Below are 16,152 nucleotides of genomic sequence, written 5' to 3' on the forward strand. Positions count from 1 at the left end.
CTGCCAGGCTCCCACAGCTCACGTCCCTCAACTTCCCCCCCCTTATGCCCATAACAAATATGTCCGCTTCAGCGTGGAGCGCCCTCTCCCTTTGAAGCCCTCTTTTACCCTCCCCGCCCAGATCAATTCCTGTCTAAGTTCCGCGCACTGTGCTGGGGAAGGGAGTTCAAATCCCGTTAGTTTTGGGCAGAGGAGATTGGGAGAGTTCAGGAGGGAGAGGTGGCATGACCTAGTGGATAGAACACTGAGCTTTAAACCCAGGGTCTGATGACCCCAGCTCTGTCGCTGACCTTGGGCAAGTTGCTGCCTTCTCCGTGCCTTGGTTTCCCCAGCTGTAAAAATGGGAGTAATGAGACCCCATATGTAAAGTCCGTGGAGCTCTCTTTGTTGCTGGAAGTGGTGATTTTTTGGGGGGACACACAGACTGATTGCCTGAATTGCTTGAGATCACCGTGTCTGGGGTCGGGGCATCATTCCAGGTATCTGGCTCTGGTAATCCCCCTTGGTCACACCACACTGTGGCTTTCGATAAGATACAAATCTCCCTGCCTGAAGCTGTTGCTAGTGTTCCTACACACCTCTTCACCAGCTGTCTTGTTCCTCCCCAGAAGTGGCTGCATTGATTTCTCTGTGGCGAGAGCCACAGGAGGAAGGAGCAGGCTCCCGTTTGTTCCTGTTCTTCACCCTTCTCTGCCCTCTCTCCCCCAAACAGCTGTCATCAGCCAGTGGCACCAGGAATCGAAGGATAAGGTGGTCTCCCTGCTCCTGTCTCACCTGCCCCTGCTGCAGCCTGGCAACATGGAAGCCAAGTCTGAATACATGAAGCTATTGCAGAAGGTCCTGGCCTACTCCATCGAGAGCAACCTGTTCATCGAGGAAAGCCGGCAGCTGCTGTCCTACGCCCTCATCCACCCGGCCACCACGCTGGACGATCGCAACTCCCTGGCTCTATGGCTCAACCACCTTGAGGAACGCCTGTCTAGCGTCTACTCCGGCCAGGGCAGGGGCCGGCCCGACACTGCCTACCACTCGCGCCAGGGCTCAGACGAGTGGCAGGGCCCAGTGGACTCGGGCATGGGGGAGCTGGGACACGGCTGGCAGGAGAAGCTGCCCCGAGAAAACGGACACTTGCCTTTCCACTCCTCCAGCTCGGTGCCCTCGGCCATCAACAGCATTGGAAGCAACGCAAATGCAGGTACAGGGCAGGGAGGGGACAGGATGGGGCGTGGGCAGTAGGTAGGAGCTTAGAGGTCAATGTAACCTTATTTCCAGTCTGAGTTTGTCTAGCTTCAACATCCAGCCACTGGATCCTGTTCGACCTTCCTCTGCTAACTTGAAAAGCCCATGATCAAATATTTGTTCCCCATGTAGGTACTTAATCTGGGATCAAGTCATCTCTTAACCTTTTCATTACGCTGTGTAGACTGAGTTCCTTGAGTCTCTCTCTAAGGCATGTTTTCTAATCATTCTCATGGCTGCCTTCTGTAGAGCTCAAAATACTCGACAGAGGTGCGGCTTTGCCCATGGGGAAACTGAGGCACGGAACGGGTAAAGCCACTTGCCTGTGGATAGTCAGCGGGAGAGATGGGAACAGAACCCAGGAGTTCTGAATCCCTATCAGCTGAACCATGCTTCCTCCTCGGAGTCATCGCCTGCTTCCTGATAGGCCCCAGAAGAAAATATTTTGAGGCCCAAGCAGCAGGGGGGTTGGAGGCGTGGGAGTGTACCCAGGAAGGGGGGATGATGACAGATCAAATCTAAGCTCTGACAATGGAGGAGGCAGGGCTTGGCATGTCAGCACCCGGTGTCTCAGCGCCTTGGTTTCCCCATCTATAAAATGGGGCTGATAATATTGGTTGCCCCTCCATCCCAAGGGGCATTAGTTAATGTTTGCACAGTGCTTTGGGCATCTGAAGTGCGAAGTGCTTGGAGTCCTACGTGCCGTGGGGTGTGCTTACACATACGTACAGAGCCACAGGGACTGGCAAGGTAAATGAAGATGGTCAGGGGAGTGTCAGGATGGGTGGCTGCGGGTGTCGCTTTTGGAGGTGACCTACTGACCCCCCCACACCCCGCAATAACTGCCTCTACTTCTATTAAAGAAACAGGGATGATTATTAAAGCTAATCAGATTTACTCGTCCCTTCTAGACACTTTTTCCTTCCCTTTAGTCTCCTCCTCCTCTCCCATTGGGGCGGTTACAGGTGGATTTCCCTCCCTGCAGCCCCCAGCGCTCCAATGTCTGTGCAGGGAGTAGGAGGGGAGAAAACATATGCTCTCTTCGCACAGAAACAGGAACAACATGAATCAAAACAGAGGTGGCTAAACTTGAGTTACCAGCGTCCCCTTTAACGCCTCTGAGGGTGTGCCCAGGGTTTATAGGCTTCAGGGGAAAATCGGCTGCATCCCAGAGCAGCGATTAGACCTCACCCCTGCTTCACTGCCCTGGCCGTAACTTACAACCTGGGTCCCTTGGCTGAACTGGGCTCTGCCTTGCTCATCTGCCATCCCCCTGCTTGATGTTGGCTAGCTCCTTGGCAGCCCCCACAGGGGCACTCAGGATAGTGGGAGATCTGTGGCAAGGAAGCGGGAGAGAGCGTTGGCTGGGGGTGGAGGATACCTGCCTCTTTTCACTGCCTCCAAATACAGCAGGGAGCCAAGACGAGTTGAACTGCTCCCCGGCTGCTTCACGGTGCTGGGGAAGCAGACGGAGCACCGAGCAGTGCAGATGGCAGGTCAGTCCAGACTAGGGTGACCAGTTGTCCCAATTTTGGGGTCTCTTTCTTGTATAGGCTCCTACTACCCCCCCATGCCCATCCCGATTTTTTTCACATTTGCTGTCTGGTCACTCTAGTCCGGATGCAACCTGCCTGCCCAGACTGACCCTCCTAAGCCATTTGCTGCTGTTCGTCCCTCTGCACGGGTGACTGGCAAAGAGAGCGTGGTCACGCTAGTTCCCCCGATAGGTGTGGGTTTGGTTCTCAGTTGTGCTGTCGATCCTCTGCATGCCCTGGAGCAGGCAACTTCCCCAGGAGGGTTCTGTCTCCTGCTTGTCAGTTGCATCAAGAGCCTTGGATGAAATGCACCATAGCCATGTAGAGAATTCTGCCCATGTGTCGCTGGGGGGGCAGGGCCCATTCTGGGGCTGTATCCTGAATTTAGAGAGCCGGAGCCTGGCTAAGGACTTTCTGAGCACAAGGCCGTGAGGCATCGGCTGCCCTGAGGTGTAGGTGTCTGATGTCTTCTCTCTGTGCGTGCCACCGCCCCTCCCACCCAACCCCATCTGAGAGGCGCGATGCTCATCCTCCCTGGTAGGTCTGTAGGATAGGAGATCCGGCCCCAATGTTGTCATGTTAATTCTCTGCCCTCCCCTTCCAGCTCTGCCCTGCCAAATCCACCCCAGCCCGCTCAAGCGCTCCATGTCCCTCATCCCCACCAGCCCGCAGGCCCCCAGTGAGTGGATGAGCCCCGACGAGCTGTGTGCCCGGCAGGCTTTCATCCCGGGGGACCACGCGCCCCTGTCCCCACAGAGCAGCGTGGCCTCCTCGGGCAGCGAACAGACGGAAGAGCAGATCGGCAGCCGCAACACCTTCCAAGAGGATGGCAGTGGCATGAAAGGTACAGCGTGGGAGGGGGTCAGCCCGTGCTGGGTAGGGAACCCCGACTGCCTCGCTTTGCCGGCCGATGCCGGGAATACAGGGCTCCCATGCTGGATCAGACCCCTGTCTGTGCAGCTGTAACCAGGGGGCTCCCAGTGATTTGACCAGGGCTGCTTGGCCAGGGGCTGGAGGGGACAAGGGCAACAGTGAGCAAGGGGGATGAGCCTTTCCTATGTCCGTGACGGGTAGAGCCCTGCGCGGATACAAAAATGTGGATCTGTGTCAGATCCGCATCCGCCAGGATCAACCCACGATCTGCTAGCCGTCTTTTACCTGTATCCACACCCGCAGCAGCAAGCCCTCTCCCAAGGGCTAGTAAGGGAGGGGGAGGGGTCTCAAGGAGAAGGGGCGGTGCAGAGGGAAGTTGGGGGGTCCCAGGGGCTCACAAGCAACGGCACTTGGCAGCGGCGGTGCATGTTGCATCACAGTTAGGGGGAGGGGTTGGGCACTGGGTCCAATCCCAGGAGCCGGCGAGCCGGGACTGGGAGCGTGGCCAGTGCTGCTCGGCCAGGCCATAGTGGGGACACTGGCTCTGCCCGAGGGGCCCTAGCTGCTGGACAGAAAATGGCGTAGCGAGCAGGTGCTGGACAGCCCCAACTCCGACCTGCCACTGGCCCCAAGCACACTGCGCCCCCCGTCCCCCCCGGGCTGCCTGAGCTGGATGCTGCGGGCCAGGTGCCACCAGTGAGTAGAGCTCCCTGCGTGGTTGTATCTGCATCCGATCCACTATCTGCAAAAATGGTCCTCGGATATGAAGCGGATAGCCATGGATTTTCAGAGCTCTAATGATGGGAATCCTGCTGTGGGTATCAGCTAGCCATGGTCTGAAATCTTGTTTCCCCTCCTCCTTCCCCCCCCCATCCCCCGAAGATGGTTGAATGCCTTTCACATACCCTCTCTCTCACACACCCCTTGTCACCTGAGAAGGCCCTGCCTTGAAAGGGGAATGTTCCTCTGGGTCTGGAGAGCCCCAAAGTGGCCAGTACATAATGCTGGCGGTCCCAGGAGCTGTCGCCATCCTGCGGCCGCAGAAGCTTCCCCAGGCCTGGCCGGTAGGTGGCGGCCTAGGTCACGCTAAAGGGCCGGTCTTTCCCGTCTCCACAGATGTCCCCTCGTGGCTGAAGAGCCTTCGCCTGCACAAGTACGCAGCCCTCTTCTCCCAGATGACATACGAAGAGATGATGACCCTCACGGAGCAGCATCTGGAGTCCCAGGTGAGGAGAGGACAGCAGGATCCCAGCCTCCACTCAACCGTGCGCTTCTTGAGGGCAGCAGCCACCTTGTCGGTCCCAGCCGGGGGACAGGGGGACTGTGGTGTTGTGGGACATGGGTCTTCCACAGACTTAGGGGGCCACTCCTGCACCCCCCAGTTGGGAGAGAGCTCTCAGGACTGCATAAACGCATGGGCACCTGCCACCGTCCCCATAGCTCCTGGCCCAGGCAGGTGAGACGCCACTGGAGGTTTCACTTCGCTCCTGATTTGATCTGATTGCTAAATTCCAGGAGCTTCTCTGGAAACCTTGAGCCCAAAATTCCCACCTACCCTTGGGGGGGAATGGCCGGAAGAGCCCTGAGATCCTTTCAGGCTGCGTGGCACCCAAGGGGCACCTGCGGCTGCGACCTGTTCCCAGGGCGTGTCTCTTGAGTCTGTCAGGGGCAGGGGTGGCTGCATCTGTGCCTGTCACCTCCACTCCCACATCTCTTCCTTCCTGCACAGAACGTGACCAAAGGAGCCAGGCACAAAATTGCCCTGAGCATCCAGAAGCTGCGGGAGAGGCAGAGCGTTCTCAAGTCTCTGGAGAAGGTAAAAGACCCACCGGCTTCCGCTGCGAGGTCTGAACTGGAGGCCTTGGGGTCAAGGCACCCAGCTGGGACCCGGGGTTGATTCCTGACTCCTCCTTAGGCCCCTCGAAACTCTCATCTGTAAAACGGGGATCGCAGCCCTTGCTTAGGCTGTGAGCTTCTTGGGATCCGTGCCTCTCGCTCGGGGCCTGCACAGCACCTGGTGCAAAGGGGGGTGGGAGGGCGCAGCCCTGATCTCGGTCAGGGCCTCTAGGTGCTACCGGAATTCATGTAGTGGGTGGCACTGCTGGTTTGCACTGGCGAAAGGCTCTGCATTAGCCAGTATTCCCATAGCTTCTGGAGTGCCCCTGACTGTGAAACCAGCCGGGAGCCTGGATAACCAGGAGCACCGGAAGGGGAGTGGGCGTGGGGCTGCGCACTATTTGGTCTCTGATGCGGAAAGGGGCTATTCCCCTGGCTCACGGCACAGCAGCTGGGGGAATTTACTTCGAGGCTGCTGGGGTTAAAACCCAAGATCTCGGGGCAGGTGCCATGCAGGGCAGACAGGATCTTCTGGCTGCAAGTCCTAAATTACCTACAACTCTTTCTGCTGCTGGGACTTGAACCCATGATCCTGGATGCTCTGAGCCTGATGCGTGGACCACGGAGCCCCTTGGTCCTTTTTGAGACGTGGAGCTTCCCTTAATTTCTCATGGCATCTTCCCCACCCCCTTTCCCTGGCCCCTCCACAGGACATCCTTGAAGGAGGGAACTTGTGGAACCCGCTCCAGGAGCTCCAGCAGATAATCATCACGCCCATCAAAGCATACAGCTCCCTCCAGGCCATGACCACGCCCAAAGAGGGGCAGCAGGCGGTGCCCGAGCGCCACGGAGCCCCCAGGCCGGGCCTGGACAAAGCCACCAATGGGGCAGAGGACAAGGAGCCTGCAGTGGACGGCTTCCCATCCCAGACGGCTTCCCCCTGCGATGGGGAGTCGGCCACAGCACCCATCGCGGAAGGGGACATCCCGGGGCAGTTCACCCGGGTGATGGGGAAAGGTAAGGGCGTCTGGTCCGGAAGGTGCTTCCTCTCCCCCAGTGGCATTCAGGGAGCTCGTTGTGGGGGTCCCAGGGTGCTAGAGGGAGCACTGGTGCTTCTCTCCCAGATGGGGGTGGTACAGATTCGGGGACATGCCCTCATGTTGGCATGTGTGGCTGGGGCTGGCTGATGTCTCCAGCCCTGTTTCAGGTGGATGGGTCCCACTGACTCCCACTTGACGGGGCAGGGAAGCTGGACAACTTATCTCATCTGTTGGGGGATGGGGCGGGAGGTGGGCACAGGAAGCCTGGGTCCTCTAGCGGTGAAACAAAACCAAGCGCGTGAGAAAAGTTGGCTGTGTGTGTTAGGCACAGGACACCTGGCTTCTCTTCCTGACTCCAGGTGTGGGTGGTCAGGAATCCTGGGTTCTATTCCTGGCTGAGGGAGGGAGGTGGGGTCTAGTGGTTAGAGCAGGGGGACCTGGATTCTATTCCAGTTGTGAGTGGGGTCTAGTGGTGAAAGCAGCGGGGGGGCTTGGGAGTTGGCACTCCTGGGTTCTATTCCTGGCTGGGGGAGGGAAGTGGGGTCTGAGTGGTTAGAGCAGTGGTGGGACTGGCAGGACTCCTGGGTTCTTTCCAGCCCTGCTGCTTGTTCACCGCTTGTCCTTGGGCGAGTCCCTTTTCGTGTGTGCTGCAACATCCCCCTCTGCTGACCCACCTCCAGGGGGCATAATGCTGAACGTCCAGGGGGTGGGGAGGAGGGGAGATGCTCTGGAAGAGCCCGGGGAGTAACCCCTCTGCTCCCCTCGCAGTGTGCACACAGCTGCTTGTCTCCCGGCCTGATGAGGAGAACATCACCAGTTACCTCCAGCTCATAGAGAAGTGCCTGACTCACGAGGTATCATCTGCATGGAAACCTCCATCTGATCCCGGGGTTGGGGGCTGCTGGGTCCCCTCAGGACTCCAGGGTTCTGCTCCGCCGTGCCCAGCAGGCCAGGCCCCAGGGCTGCTGAACTGATCCAAGCAGGTCATTTAAGGACCTTTTTCCCACCCCCGCACCTCCACACACACAACTGCTTTGGGCTGGGTGTGTGCTCGAATCCCACAATTTCCTTCGCTCTCTGTAGCAAAGTGCCCCCCGTTCTGTGCCCCTCCTACCCGCAGCTACTCCCGCCCCCTCCCTATGCCCTGGCGCCAGCCCGGCATTCTTACTCCGCTGTCCCTGTGCACCGCAGGCATTCACGGAGACGCAGAAGAAGAGGCTGTTGTCCTGGAAGCAGCAGGTGCTGAAGCTGCTGCGGGCATTCCCCCGGAAGGCAGTGCTTGACATGCAAGGGTACCGCCAGCAGAAAGGGTAGGTGTGGCGAGTTTGCAAGGTTCAGCTGTAGAATGGCATGAAGGCTGGGAGTATGGGGCGGAGCGGGGACAGTGCTGAATAACACCCCTGGGTGATCTGGCTAGACAGTATGGCCCAGTGGATTGGGCTCTCCGGGACCTGGGTTCTGGTTTCAGCTCTTGCCTTGATGTGTGACTTATGCTGCCTCAGTTTCACCTCCACCGTGTCTATTTAGACTAATCTTTTCAGAACAGGGCCTGTCTGGGCAGCACCCAGCACAATGGGGCCCCAGTTGCAGTTGCTAGGTGCAACCAATAAATAAATTGGGGGTGGGGGTGTCCCAGTGGTGCCCGGAGTCACTTGGCTCCTAGATCACTAGGATCTATGGCTCTGGAAGGGAGGCAGCGGGATCTAGCAGTTAGAGCATGGATGGGGACTAGGAGTTGGGACTCCTGGGTTCTAGTCCCAGCTCTCTGGGGTCATCGCTATGGGCAGGTCGCTCCCTGTCACAATTCCAGCCCTTCCCCGCCACTGAGGGGGCTGGGAAGCTGGTTGGTCGTTCCCAGGGGCCCAGAAGCAACACGCCCTGCGTTACAAAATCCCCCATCCTCCCACACACTCCTGCTCTGCAGCCTTCCCCTGATGAGCCCAGGGAAGTGCAGGCACTGGGATGACCGACAGGGCTGGCTGGGTTGGGGGGGGTCACAAATCCTAGCGGGCATGGCTGGCTCATGTGAGTTTCGAAGCCCAGCTCTGTGCGCTGCCCGCTAGTGCAGGCTGAGCAGCTCGGGTCACCTGTCGGGCGTCCCCGGCTCTCTTCCTGTTCCTGTGTCTGGGAGCTGGGATGCTTTTGACCGCTAGTAGCCAGCTGGAATCCATGCCCACGTCAGCTGCAACCAGGGGAAGCCAGTTTAGTTTGTGCCTCTCCTCCTGGGGGGGAGCGGAGAGGGGTTAAGGCCGGTTTGAAGGGGCAATCTGTCTGCGGAGGCCAGATTTTCAAGTGGCAGGTGGGGGAGGCCACTTGAGATGCCTTTAAAGGAACCCTGTTTTCACAAGGGTGGGAGGGTGCTAAGCACCATCTGAAAGCCAGCCCCATCCTCTAGGCTTCTCTAGTGCCCCCCCGCCCGTCACATATCACTTGGCCCAGATGTGTCTAATGCCCTGAGACACTAAGGTGTGTGGGCTGCTGGAGGAGGAGGGGCTTCAAATACCTGTCCCACGTGAAATTGTGTGTGTGTAGGGGGGGAGTGTCGGGGTTGATCCCAAGGGATGCTGCAAGTAGCTAGAATCCTGGTGACTTCAAAACGGGCCTTTGTTTTTTTCACCTTCTCTCCTCCCCCAGATGGGCCTTTGGTTCCAACTCTCTCCCCATAGCTGGATCTGTGGGGGTGGGTGTCGCGCGCAGAGGGCAGCGGCCATTCCAGATGCCCCCTCGAGCCATGCCCCCGAGCCGTCTGGGGCTGCTGAGCCCAGCGGGGATTGGAGGGGTCTTGCCTCGGCATGCACTTACCAGCCCCATCGGGAGCCAGGGACGACAGGTGAGTCCGGCGGGGCGGGTGGTGTCGCTCTAGCCGCAGGCCGGTTTCTCGAACCAGACTCTCCCCGTGGCTCTGGCTGAAGCCGCAGCTGAGCCGAAGGGGATTTTACAATGAATGGGAGCAGCGTGTACCAATCTAGAAGGGCTCGTCGGTATCGGTCAGCAGGTTGTAGAGAGATGTCTAGTTCTGTGAACACAGGGCTGGGAAGGGAGCCCATTGGGGAGGGCTGGGAGCCAGGACTCCTAGGTTCAATCCCCAGCTCTGGGAGAGGAGTAGGGTCTAGTGGTTAGAGCAGGGGGGCTGGGAGTCAGGACTTCTGGGTTCTATTCCCAGACCAGCCATCAGATTCTCCATCATAGTCTCTCTGTGCCTCAGTTTCTCCATGTTATTATGGAGTTAATTGATCTGCCCTGCCTACTAGCGGACATTTGAGGACAAATACGTTAAAGATTGTGAGGTGCTTGTGTATTACTGTGACAGAAGCCAGATAGGCATCCTAGATGGAACAGGGAGCCAGGACTCCTGGGTTCTATCCCCAGCGCTAGTGGTTAGAGCAGGGCAGGCGGGGGGACTTCTGAGACCCATTCCTGGCTGTAGGAAAGGAGCTAGTGGCTAGAGCAGGATAAATTGATGGGAGGCCCCCTTTTTTTAAAATGAATTTCTGCTCTCTAAATGGCCAGGTGGGGTTCCCTGTTTGGGGGAGGAAGGGTTAAGAGCTGCTCTGTGAGGCTGAAAAGCGGGTTTCTCTCTGCCGGCCCGGGGATTGCAGAATCGTGCTGGGCTCTCCCCTTGCAGTGTCACCTCCCTGCTTCTGAGGGGGCCAGGGCCCTTCCCCCCTTTGCAGAAGGGCCTCGTGACTCGCTCTGATGCTGGAGCCCAGCCCCCTCTCCAACGCGGCGTTAGCCCACTATTCCTTCCAGGGGAGTGTGACTCCAAGCCGCCCCAATCCTTTGATGCTATGGAACGTTGTCTCTGGATCCCCCGTGTGCCAGGCTGGTGCAGGTGAACCTGGAGGGGGCCAGCTGTTCTGGGCCAGTCTCCTGCATCCTCTATCCCTGTCTTTCCCTCTCTCTGCAGAACCTGTGGTTCGCCAATCCCGGGGGCAGCAACAGCATGCCCGGCCAGAGCCGCAGCTCGGTCCAGCGCACCCATTCGCTACCCGTCCACACGTCCCCGCAGGCCATCATCATGTTCCCCCAGGGTGAGTAGCCCGGTCGCTCTCCTTCTGGTACCGGACCTTGGCAGACTCAAGACAGGAGATGTTCTTGGAGAGACTGCTCTGCCCAGCTCAGGCCCGCAGGAGGCCATCTCTAGCGAACTCGCTCTCCTCCTCCTCCTTTCCGGCTTTTTCGGCTGTGGGGTGTAAGCCTGTCGTGCTCCTCCCCAGAGCAGGCTGCATGTGTTGGCAAGCAGTGTCCATCTGCTGCCAGTCAGGACTCCTGGGTTCTATCCCTGGTTCTGGGAGGGGCATTGGGTCTAGTAGGTTAGAGCAGTGGAGGCTGGGAACCAGGACTCCTGGGTTCTATTCCCAGCCCAGTTACTGGATTCTCCATCACTGACCTTTTTCAGTGGAGAAGGTGGCGGTGCAGGGGTTAATAACGGGATGAGGCTCAAAGCTGCCACCTTGCTGGGTGGGCCAGGGCAGTCACATGAGTGCTGCATGAATCCAGTTTCCATTGCCCATTAGGGAGTGTGGGGGCCACATGGCTAATCCCGTTCCTCCGGCCCCCCTCTCTAGATTGCCAGATCCCTGGAACAGACCTGGAGATCAACCCCACGCTGGAGTCACTGTGCCTGAGCATGACGGAGCACGCGCTGGGTGGTGAGACGTGGGGTCAGCCCGGGGATGGGAGGGTGTTCAAGGGGGATACAAGCCAGCAGGTCCCCAGGAGACTGAGATGGGGCTTTGACCCCGTCCCAGGGTGGGCGATGGTCTCGCAGCCCTAGATCGCAGCCAGACGCATGGGGCGCATGCATCTAGCGGTGACCTTGTCTGCAATGGGGCTCCTGTGGCAGAACCCAGCACGCAGCTGGGCGTAGTCAGCAGCAAAACCCTGGGGCAGGATCTCCCGCTACTCTTGGCGTTTGGGGGGCCCGGCAAATTCCTGGTGTGTCTGTTGTGAGTGGAGCTGCCGCCAGGCACGTGGAATCACTGGCCCCTTATGAATGCCCTTGCCCCGAACCTGGCCACAGGACGACGACTCGTCCCCTTCCGCCTCAACACTCAACGCTCTCTGGTCCTGTTTTCTCTCCTAACAGATGGCACCGACAAGACCTCCACCATCTGACCAGCCTCGGGGATCCGCGGTTCCTGAGAAGTTTTAGGGGGTTCTCTTTATTTTTTGGGGGGGTGCTTAAAGGGGTGGTTGAATCTTCCACCCCAGCCCCCTCCTGCCCTCCCCCCCAGCGTTTGCCATCAACTCCATCACAGCGGGGGGGTTGGAAGAAGCTCTCACTACAATCTTCCCATCTTATATGTTCTAATATTTTTCTACTTTATTATTACTTTAACTATGGTTTAATACTGAGCTGCATCCTGTAACTCCCAGGGTAACGAAGCCAGAAGCAGCAGGATCTTGGGTCACGCATGTGTGTGTGTCCTCTTGCCCCCCTCTCCCCCGCCCACCCATCCTTTCTCAGCATGGGGGAAACTGCTCCTGAGAGGGAGTAGTGGAGAAGGGGGGGATACAGTGCATCTGATTCACTTTCCTCCCCACCCCCCGGGGCAGGCCGGCCGCTCTGGGCCAATGCCGGTTGCCACGAAAGGCACCGGGGGGCTAACCTGGTGAGCTGGTTTCTTCCGGGTTAGCCTCCTGTCTGCTTTTCGCACCTGATCCCTGCGATGGGGGGCAGGCTGGGGAGAAACACTTCCACAGATGGGGCTGAGAACTCTTCTGGAACTGTTAAGTGCCTGTAACTCCCCACCCCACCCCTGTGACTACTTGGGGGCATGGCCTTTGAAGGAGGGCCACGTCCTCCCCCATAAGAGGTGGCTGGGGGTGTGGCCTTTGAGGGAGTCCATGCCCTCCCCCATAGGGCAAGTGGTCGATTCAGGGAAAGAAGCCACGCCCCAGAAAAGGGGTGGGGGTAGGGGGTGATGGGGATACCTGGGAGGGAGGAGTTGGAGCATTGGAGGGTATTTAACCCTTTGGGCGTCTTCTCCTGGGGTGTATCCCCCCCCAGCGAGAATTATAAGGCTTACATAATTGAAGCATTAGAAGGTTGGTGGGTGTTTGGTTTGGCTGCATCTGGGGCCCTCGAGGGTCAGCTCGGTTGATGGGTGGGTGGGTGTGTGTGTGTGTGTGTGTGTGTGTGTGTGTGTGTGTGTGCGTGCGCGCGCGCCCCTGGCATAGGCTGGGAAGGCTGTGCCCGCACAGGGCAGACCCGCCTGGATGAATTGGCGGTTCCCCCCTGTTGGGCTCTGCATGTGGGTCGCCTCTCCCTGCCCGGAGCTCGTCTGTGTTGGCAGCGCCATCAGACTGAGCTTGGGCAGCGGGGCTAGAGCACCCCTTCCTGGCCGGGGGCCGCACAGGACAGTGTGGGGCGCTCACGATGCTAATGAACCTGCCGGGGACTGAGAAAGGGCTGTGAAGCAGGGGGTTGTTTGCAAGCCCCTTTGGGGTGGTCTGGAATACACACACACCCCCCTGGGTTTGGGGGGCATCGGGGACAGAGCTGTTCCTTAAATGCCTTGATGGGGGTGTGGGGGAGATGAGGATTGAGCCCTGCTGAGCTCGGGGGGGGTGGGGGCAGGGCATTAGCAGGAGTGAACCCTCCCCTAAGCCCCAAGCTTTGTGTGTGCGTGTGCATGTGTGTAAAACAAAAAACACTATGTGGGCTGGGGGGTGGGAGGAGTCTGTGGGCGGGGGGGTGGCTTTTACCCATCCCAACCCCCCCTTTGATTAGATTAACCTTTTTTTTTTTTCCTTCTGATTTGCCACTCATTTTTTTAAAAAACAAATAGATTTAAAAACTTCCAAATTTTCCCTTCCCCGAGCTCTGCTCCCACGAGGCACCGAAGGGTGCGGGCCTGGCTGTGCTTGGGGAAAGGGGCCCCCGTCTCTCCACCACCTTGCGCCGTCACTGATACCCGGGTAACGGCGGGCCCAGAGGATGCTGTTTCAATGGGGGAGCGGCACTGGTGCAAAGGACTGTGCCCGGCGGAAAACCAGGGTCACCCCGAGGCTTGTGGTATCCTCAGGCATTCAGGGGCAGTGGAGGGGACTCTGGGATGAAGTTCACACCAGGGATTTGAGGGGGGGCAGGGGAGAATCTGGGGGAGATTGGGCTTTGTGAGAGCCCCATGGATTTATTTTGGGGAGAGAGGGGCAGGGTCCTGCCCAGACCTAGGTACAATTTGTCTCTTTCCAGAAAGATGCCCTGGGACAAAAAGTCCCTTGTCTCCCCGGATCTCTCTGCAGCGTGGGGGGAGACGCATGCCCCAAAGTAGATGACCCCCACAAGCTGAGCCCCTCCCACTGGTACAAAAGAAATCCCCCCCCCTCCACCTGTTTAAATGTTAAAGGCCTTTCCAAAGTATATACTGCATAGTCGTGTGTACAAAAAAAACCCCCCCCCATCGGGCAACCCCCCCCCAACCTATTTCTACAGTAGAGAGACAAGGTTCCTGTTTCAGATAGAAATGTTATTTTAGATACATTTTATTATGAATAACTTTTGTTATGACTATGGCTGGTAACCATGAATACGTTATTAAAAAACAAAACGGAAAAAAAAAATTTTACAAAAAAAAAAAACAAAAAAAACCAAAAACCAAAAAAACAAACCCGGCAGCCCGTGTTCGCTGGCTTTGTCTCGCTGCGCCCCCGCCTCTCGCTGTCGGACCGTGTGAAAGAACCTGCCCCGGAACCAAGTACGAGACCACCCCATGGAAACACCCCCAAACCCTCTCTGATAAAGTTGTACTTATTTTGTAACCCTGCTTTATATTCTTGATTTGTGGGGGAGTTTGGGGGGGGGGGGAGTATTTCTTACAAAGATAAGAGCCAGGGTGGGTCAGCTGGTCCAGTGGTTAGAGCGCTGCTGAGCTGTGGTTTGCTACTTAAACGCCTGGAGCACTCTGGGCTGGAGATCTGGCACCATCACGTCTTTTTAAGACCAAGATTTTGAGGCCTTCGGTAGTGGGGAGGGCAGGGCACTGATTGTATTTTGTTCCTTCCCTGTGCAGGGCAAGGGCCGGGGGAGCCGGTAGGAGGGACCCAGATGTGGCACAGCTGTTTAGGTGAATCCTGTCTGCTGTGCCTGGCTTTTAGCGTCTTCTCCCCCCCTCCACTCCACGGGGCCTGCCCCCTTTGTGCCAGAGGCTGTGCTCTGGGACCCATGGGCACTGCTGGGGACTGGCTTGGCTTCCCGAGAAGAGAGCCAGGGCCGGCCACTTGAGATGGCAGCATCTCTGCTCGCGGGTGAGGCCTGACGGTGGCTTTTTTTCCTCCTCTCCGTGATCCTGAGCTGTTTTCTCTCTGCAGTAGCCGGTGCCCAGGTCCTCTGCTGTCACCCCCCGCTCTGGGCTGCTCCATCCAAACTGTCTTGGGGCAGAAAATGGGGTTTTCAACAGTGATTTTTCTTTCTCTCCCCCCCCCCCCCCTTCTAAAAGTTTGCAGGCAAAATTCAGCTTTGTGGGGCCAGAAAGCTCTGTGTTTTTTGGGGGCTCGCCTGCCCTTGGCCCTAGGCGTCTTCCTCTGGTGGCTGCTTGTCCCCCTTTCCCTCTCCCAGCTGAACTACATCTCCCACTGTGCTCTGCTGGCAGGGCCTCTGTGGTGCATCATGGGAGATGTAGTCTGAGCTGGGGGGACGAACGGGCCCCTGAGCCTCCCTGCAGCCTGTCGGTGCCAAACGATGGGGGCTTTCTACTGTTTTTTGCCAAACAGGCTGGGATTGGTGGAGCTGGGCTGTAACGAGGGGTCCTTGGGCAGAACCCCTGCCATGCTGTCAACCCCCCCTAGTCTGAGCCTTAACTCCCCCCTGCCCCAGCTCTGCCTCCACCGGGCCCCCTTTCTGCTGTGGCGCACCTGCTTGCCGGCGTGGGAGCTGTCTCAGGCCAGCCCCCTTCGGCCTGCTCACTGATCCAGCTCCTGGCTCCCAGCTGGCATCGTACTGAACCCTGGGCACCGATTCTAGGTTCTTGGTAGGGCCCCCCTGTGCCCAGCTGATGCTCATACTGCCGCACAGGGTAGGACTGTGCCAGCTTGTACATGTCCCGGGGCCCACCTCATGCACCCAACCCCAGCTCCTTGGGCCTTCCAGCCATTGCTCTGGCACTAACCCCTGCTGGACATAGTGCCAGCTGGCCCGAGCCCAAGGCCGGCCTGCCCCTTGCCTGGCTCTGCAGGGCTGGAACCAGCCCCGCTCCCCGGGTTGGAGCAGAGACTCTTGTGGCTGTGGGTGGGAGCCTAGCCCTGGGGGCCTGATTGCGTTGGCAGAGAGCTCGGCGCTTCGGAAAACTAGGGCAGTGGTTTGCTGTTTTCCCCCAAACTCACTCGCTGGTCTTGGCCCAGGCCTCAGTGTCCTACACCCCCCTGGCACCTCTCCCTCTCTCTGCAGCTCTGCCTTGGCATTGCTCCCTTCTTTCAAAACCGGGGGTTAGAGACCTTTGGGTGAGGGCTCTGATCCTCATTCCTGGATTCAGAGTAGCAGCCATGTTAGTCTCTTTTGGTATGATGTCCATCTGTTTCCTGGATTGTGGGCCCTCCCTTCCCAAGGAGGTGGAACAAACCTGTCCTGGGTCTTTAACCCCCCCCCCCATAGCTGCCTGCCTGGAAGTGGGCCTAAGGTGGGTGGT

At 58.2% G+C, this 16,152-nt stretch overlaps 1 protein-coding gene across 2 annotated transcripts in view; it reads left to right on the forward strand.

Moving 5' to 3' along the window:
• Nucleotides 1-14,290, forward strand: part of SAMD4B (sterile alpha motif domain containing 4B) — a 34,233-nt gene extending 19,943 nt beyond the window's left edge. For both annotated transcript variants that reach the window (XM_038381911.2, XM_043501093.1), the window contains exons 3-13: nt 713-1,195; nt 3,379-3,618; nt 4,764-4,873; nt 5,377-5,463; nt 6,194-6,500; nt 7,292-7,377; nt 7,715-7,833; nt 9,158-9,353; nt 10,431-10,554; nt 11,092-11,175; nt 11,613-14,290. In XM_038381911.2, coding sequence (XP_038237839.1) covers nt 713-1,195; nt 3,379-3,618; nt 4,764-4,873; nt 5,377-5,463; nt 6,194-6,500; nt 7,292-7,377; nt 7,715-7,833; nt 9,158-9,353; nt 10,431-10,554; nt 11,092-11,175; nt 11,613-11,641 — 1,865 coding nt within the window. In that variant the 3' untranslated portion in view covers nt 11,642-14,290. The remainder of the gene's footprint in view (nt 1-712; nt 1,196-3,378; nt 3,619-4,763; nt 4,874-5,376; nt 5,464-6,193; nt 6,501-7,291; nt 7,378-7,714; nt 7,834-9,157; nt 9,354-10,430; nt 10,555-11,091; nt 11,176-11,612) is intronic.
• Nucleotides 14,291-16,152: the final 1,862 nt, after the last annotated feature.

Source organism: Dermochelys coriacea, chromosome 23 (assembly GCF_009764565.3).
Source record: "Dermochelys coriacea isolate rDerCor1 chromosome 23, rDerCor1.pri.v4, whole genome shotgun sequence".
Lineage (NCBI taxonomy): Eukaryota > Metazoa > Chordata > Testudines > Dermochelyidae > Dermochelys > Dermochelys coriacea.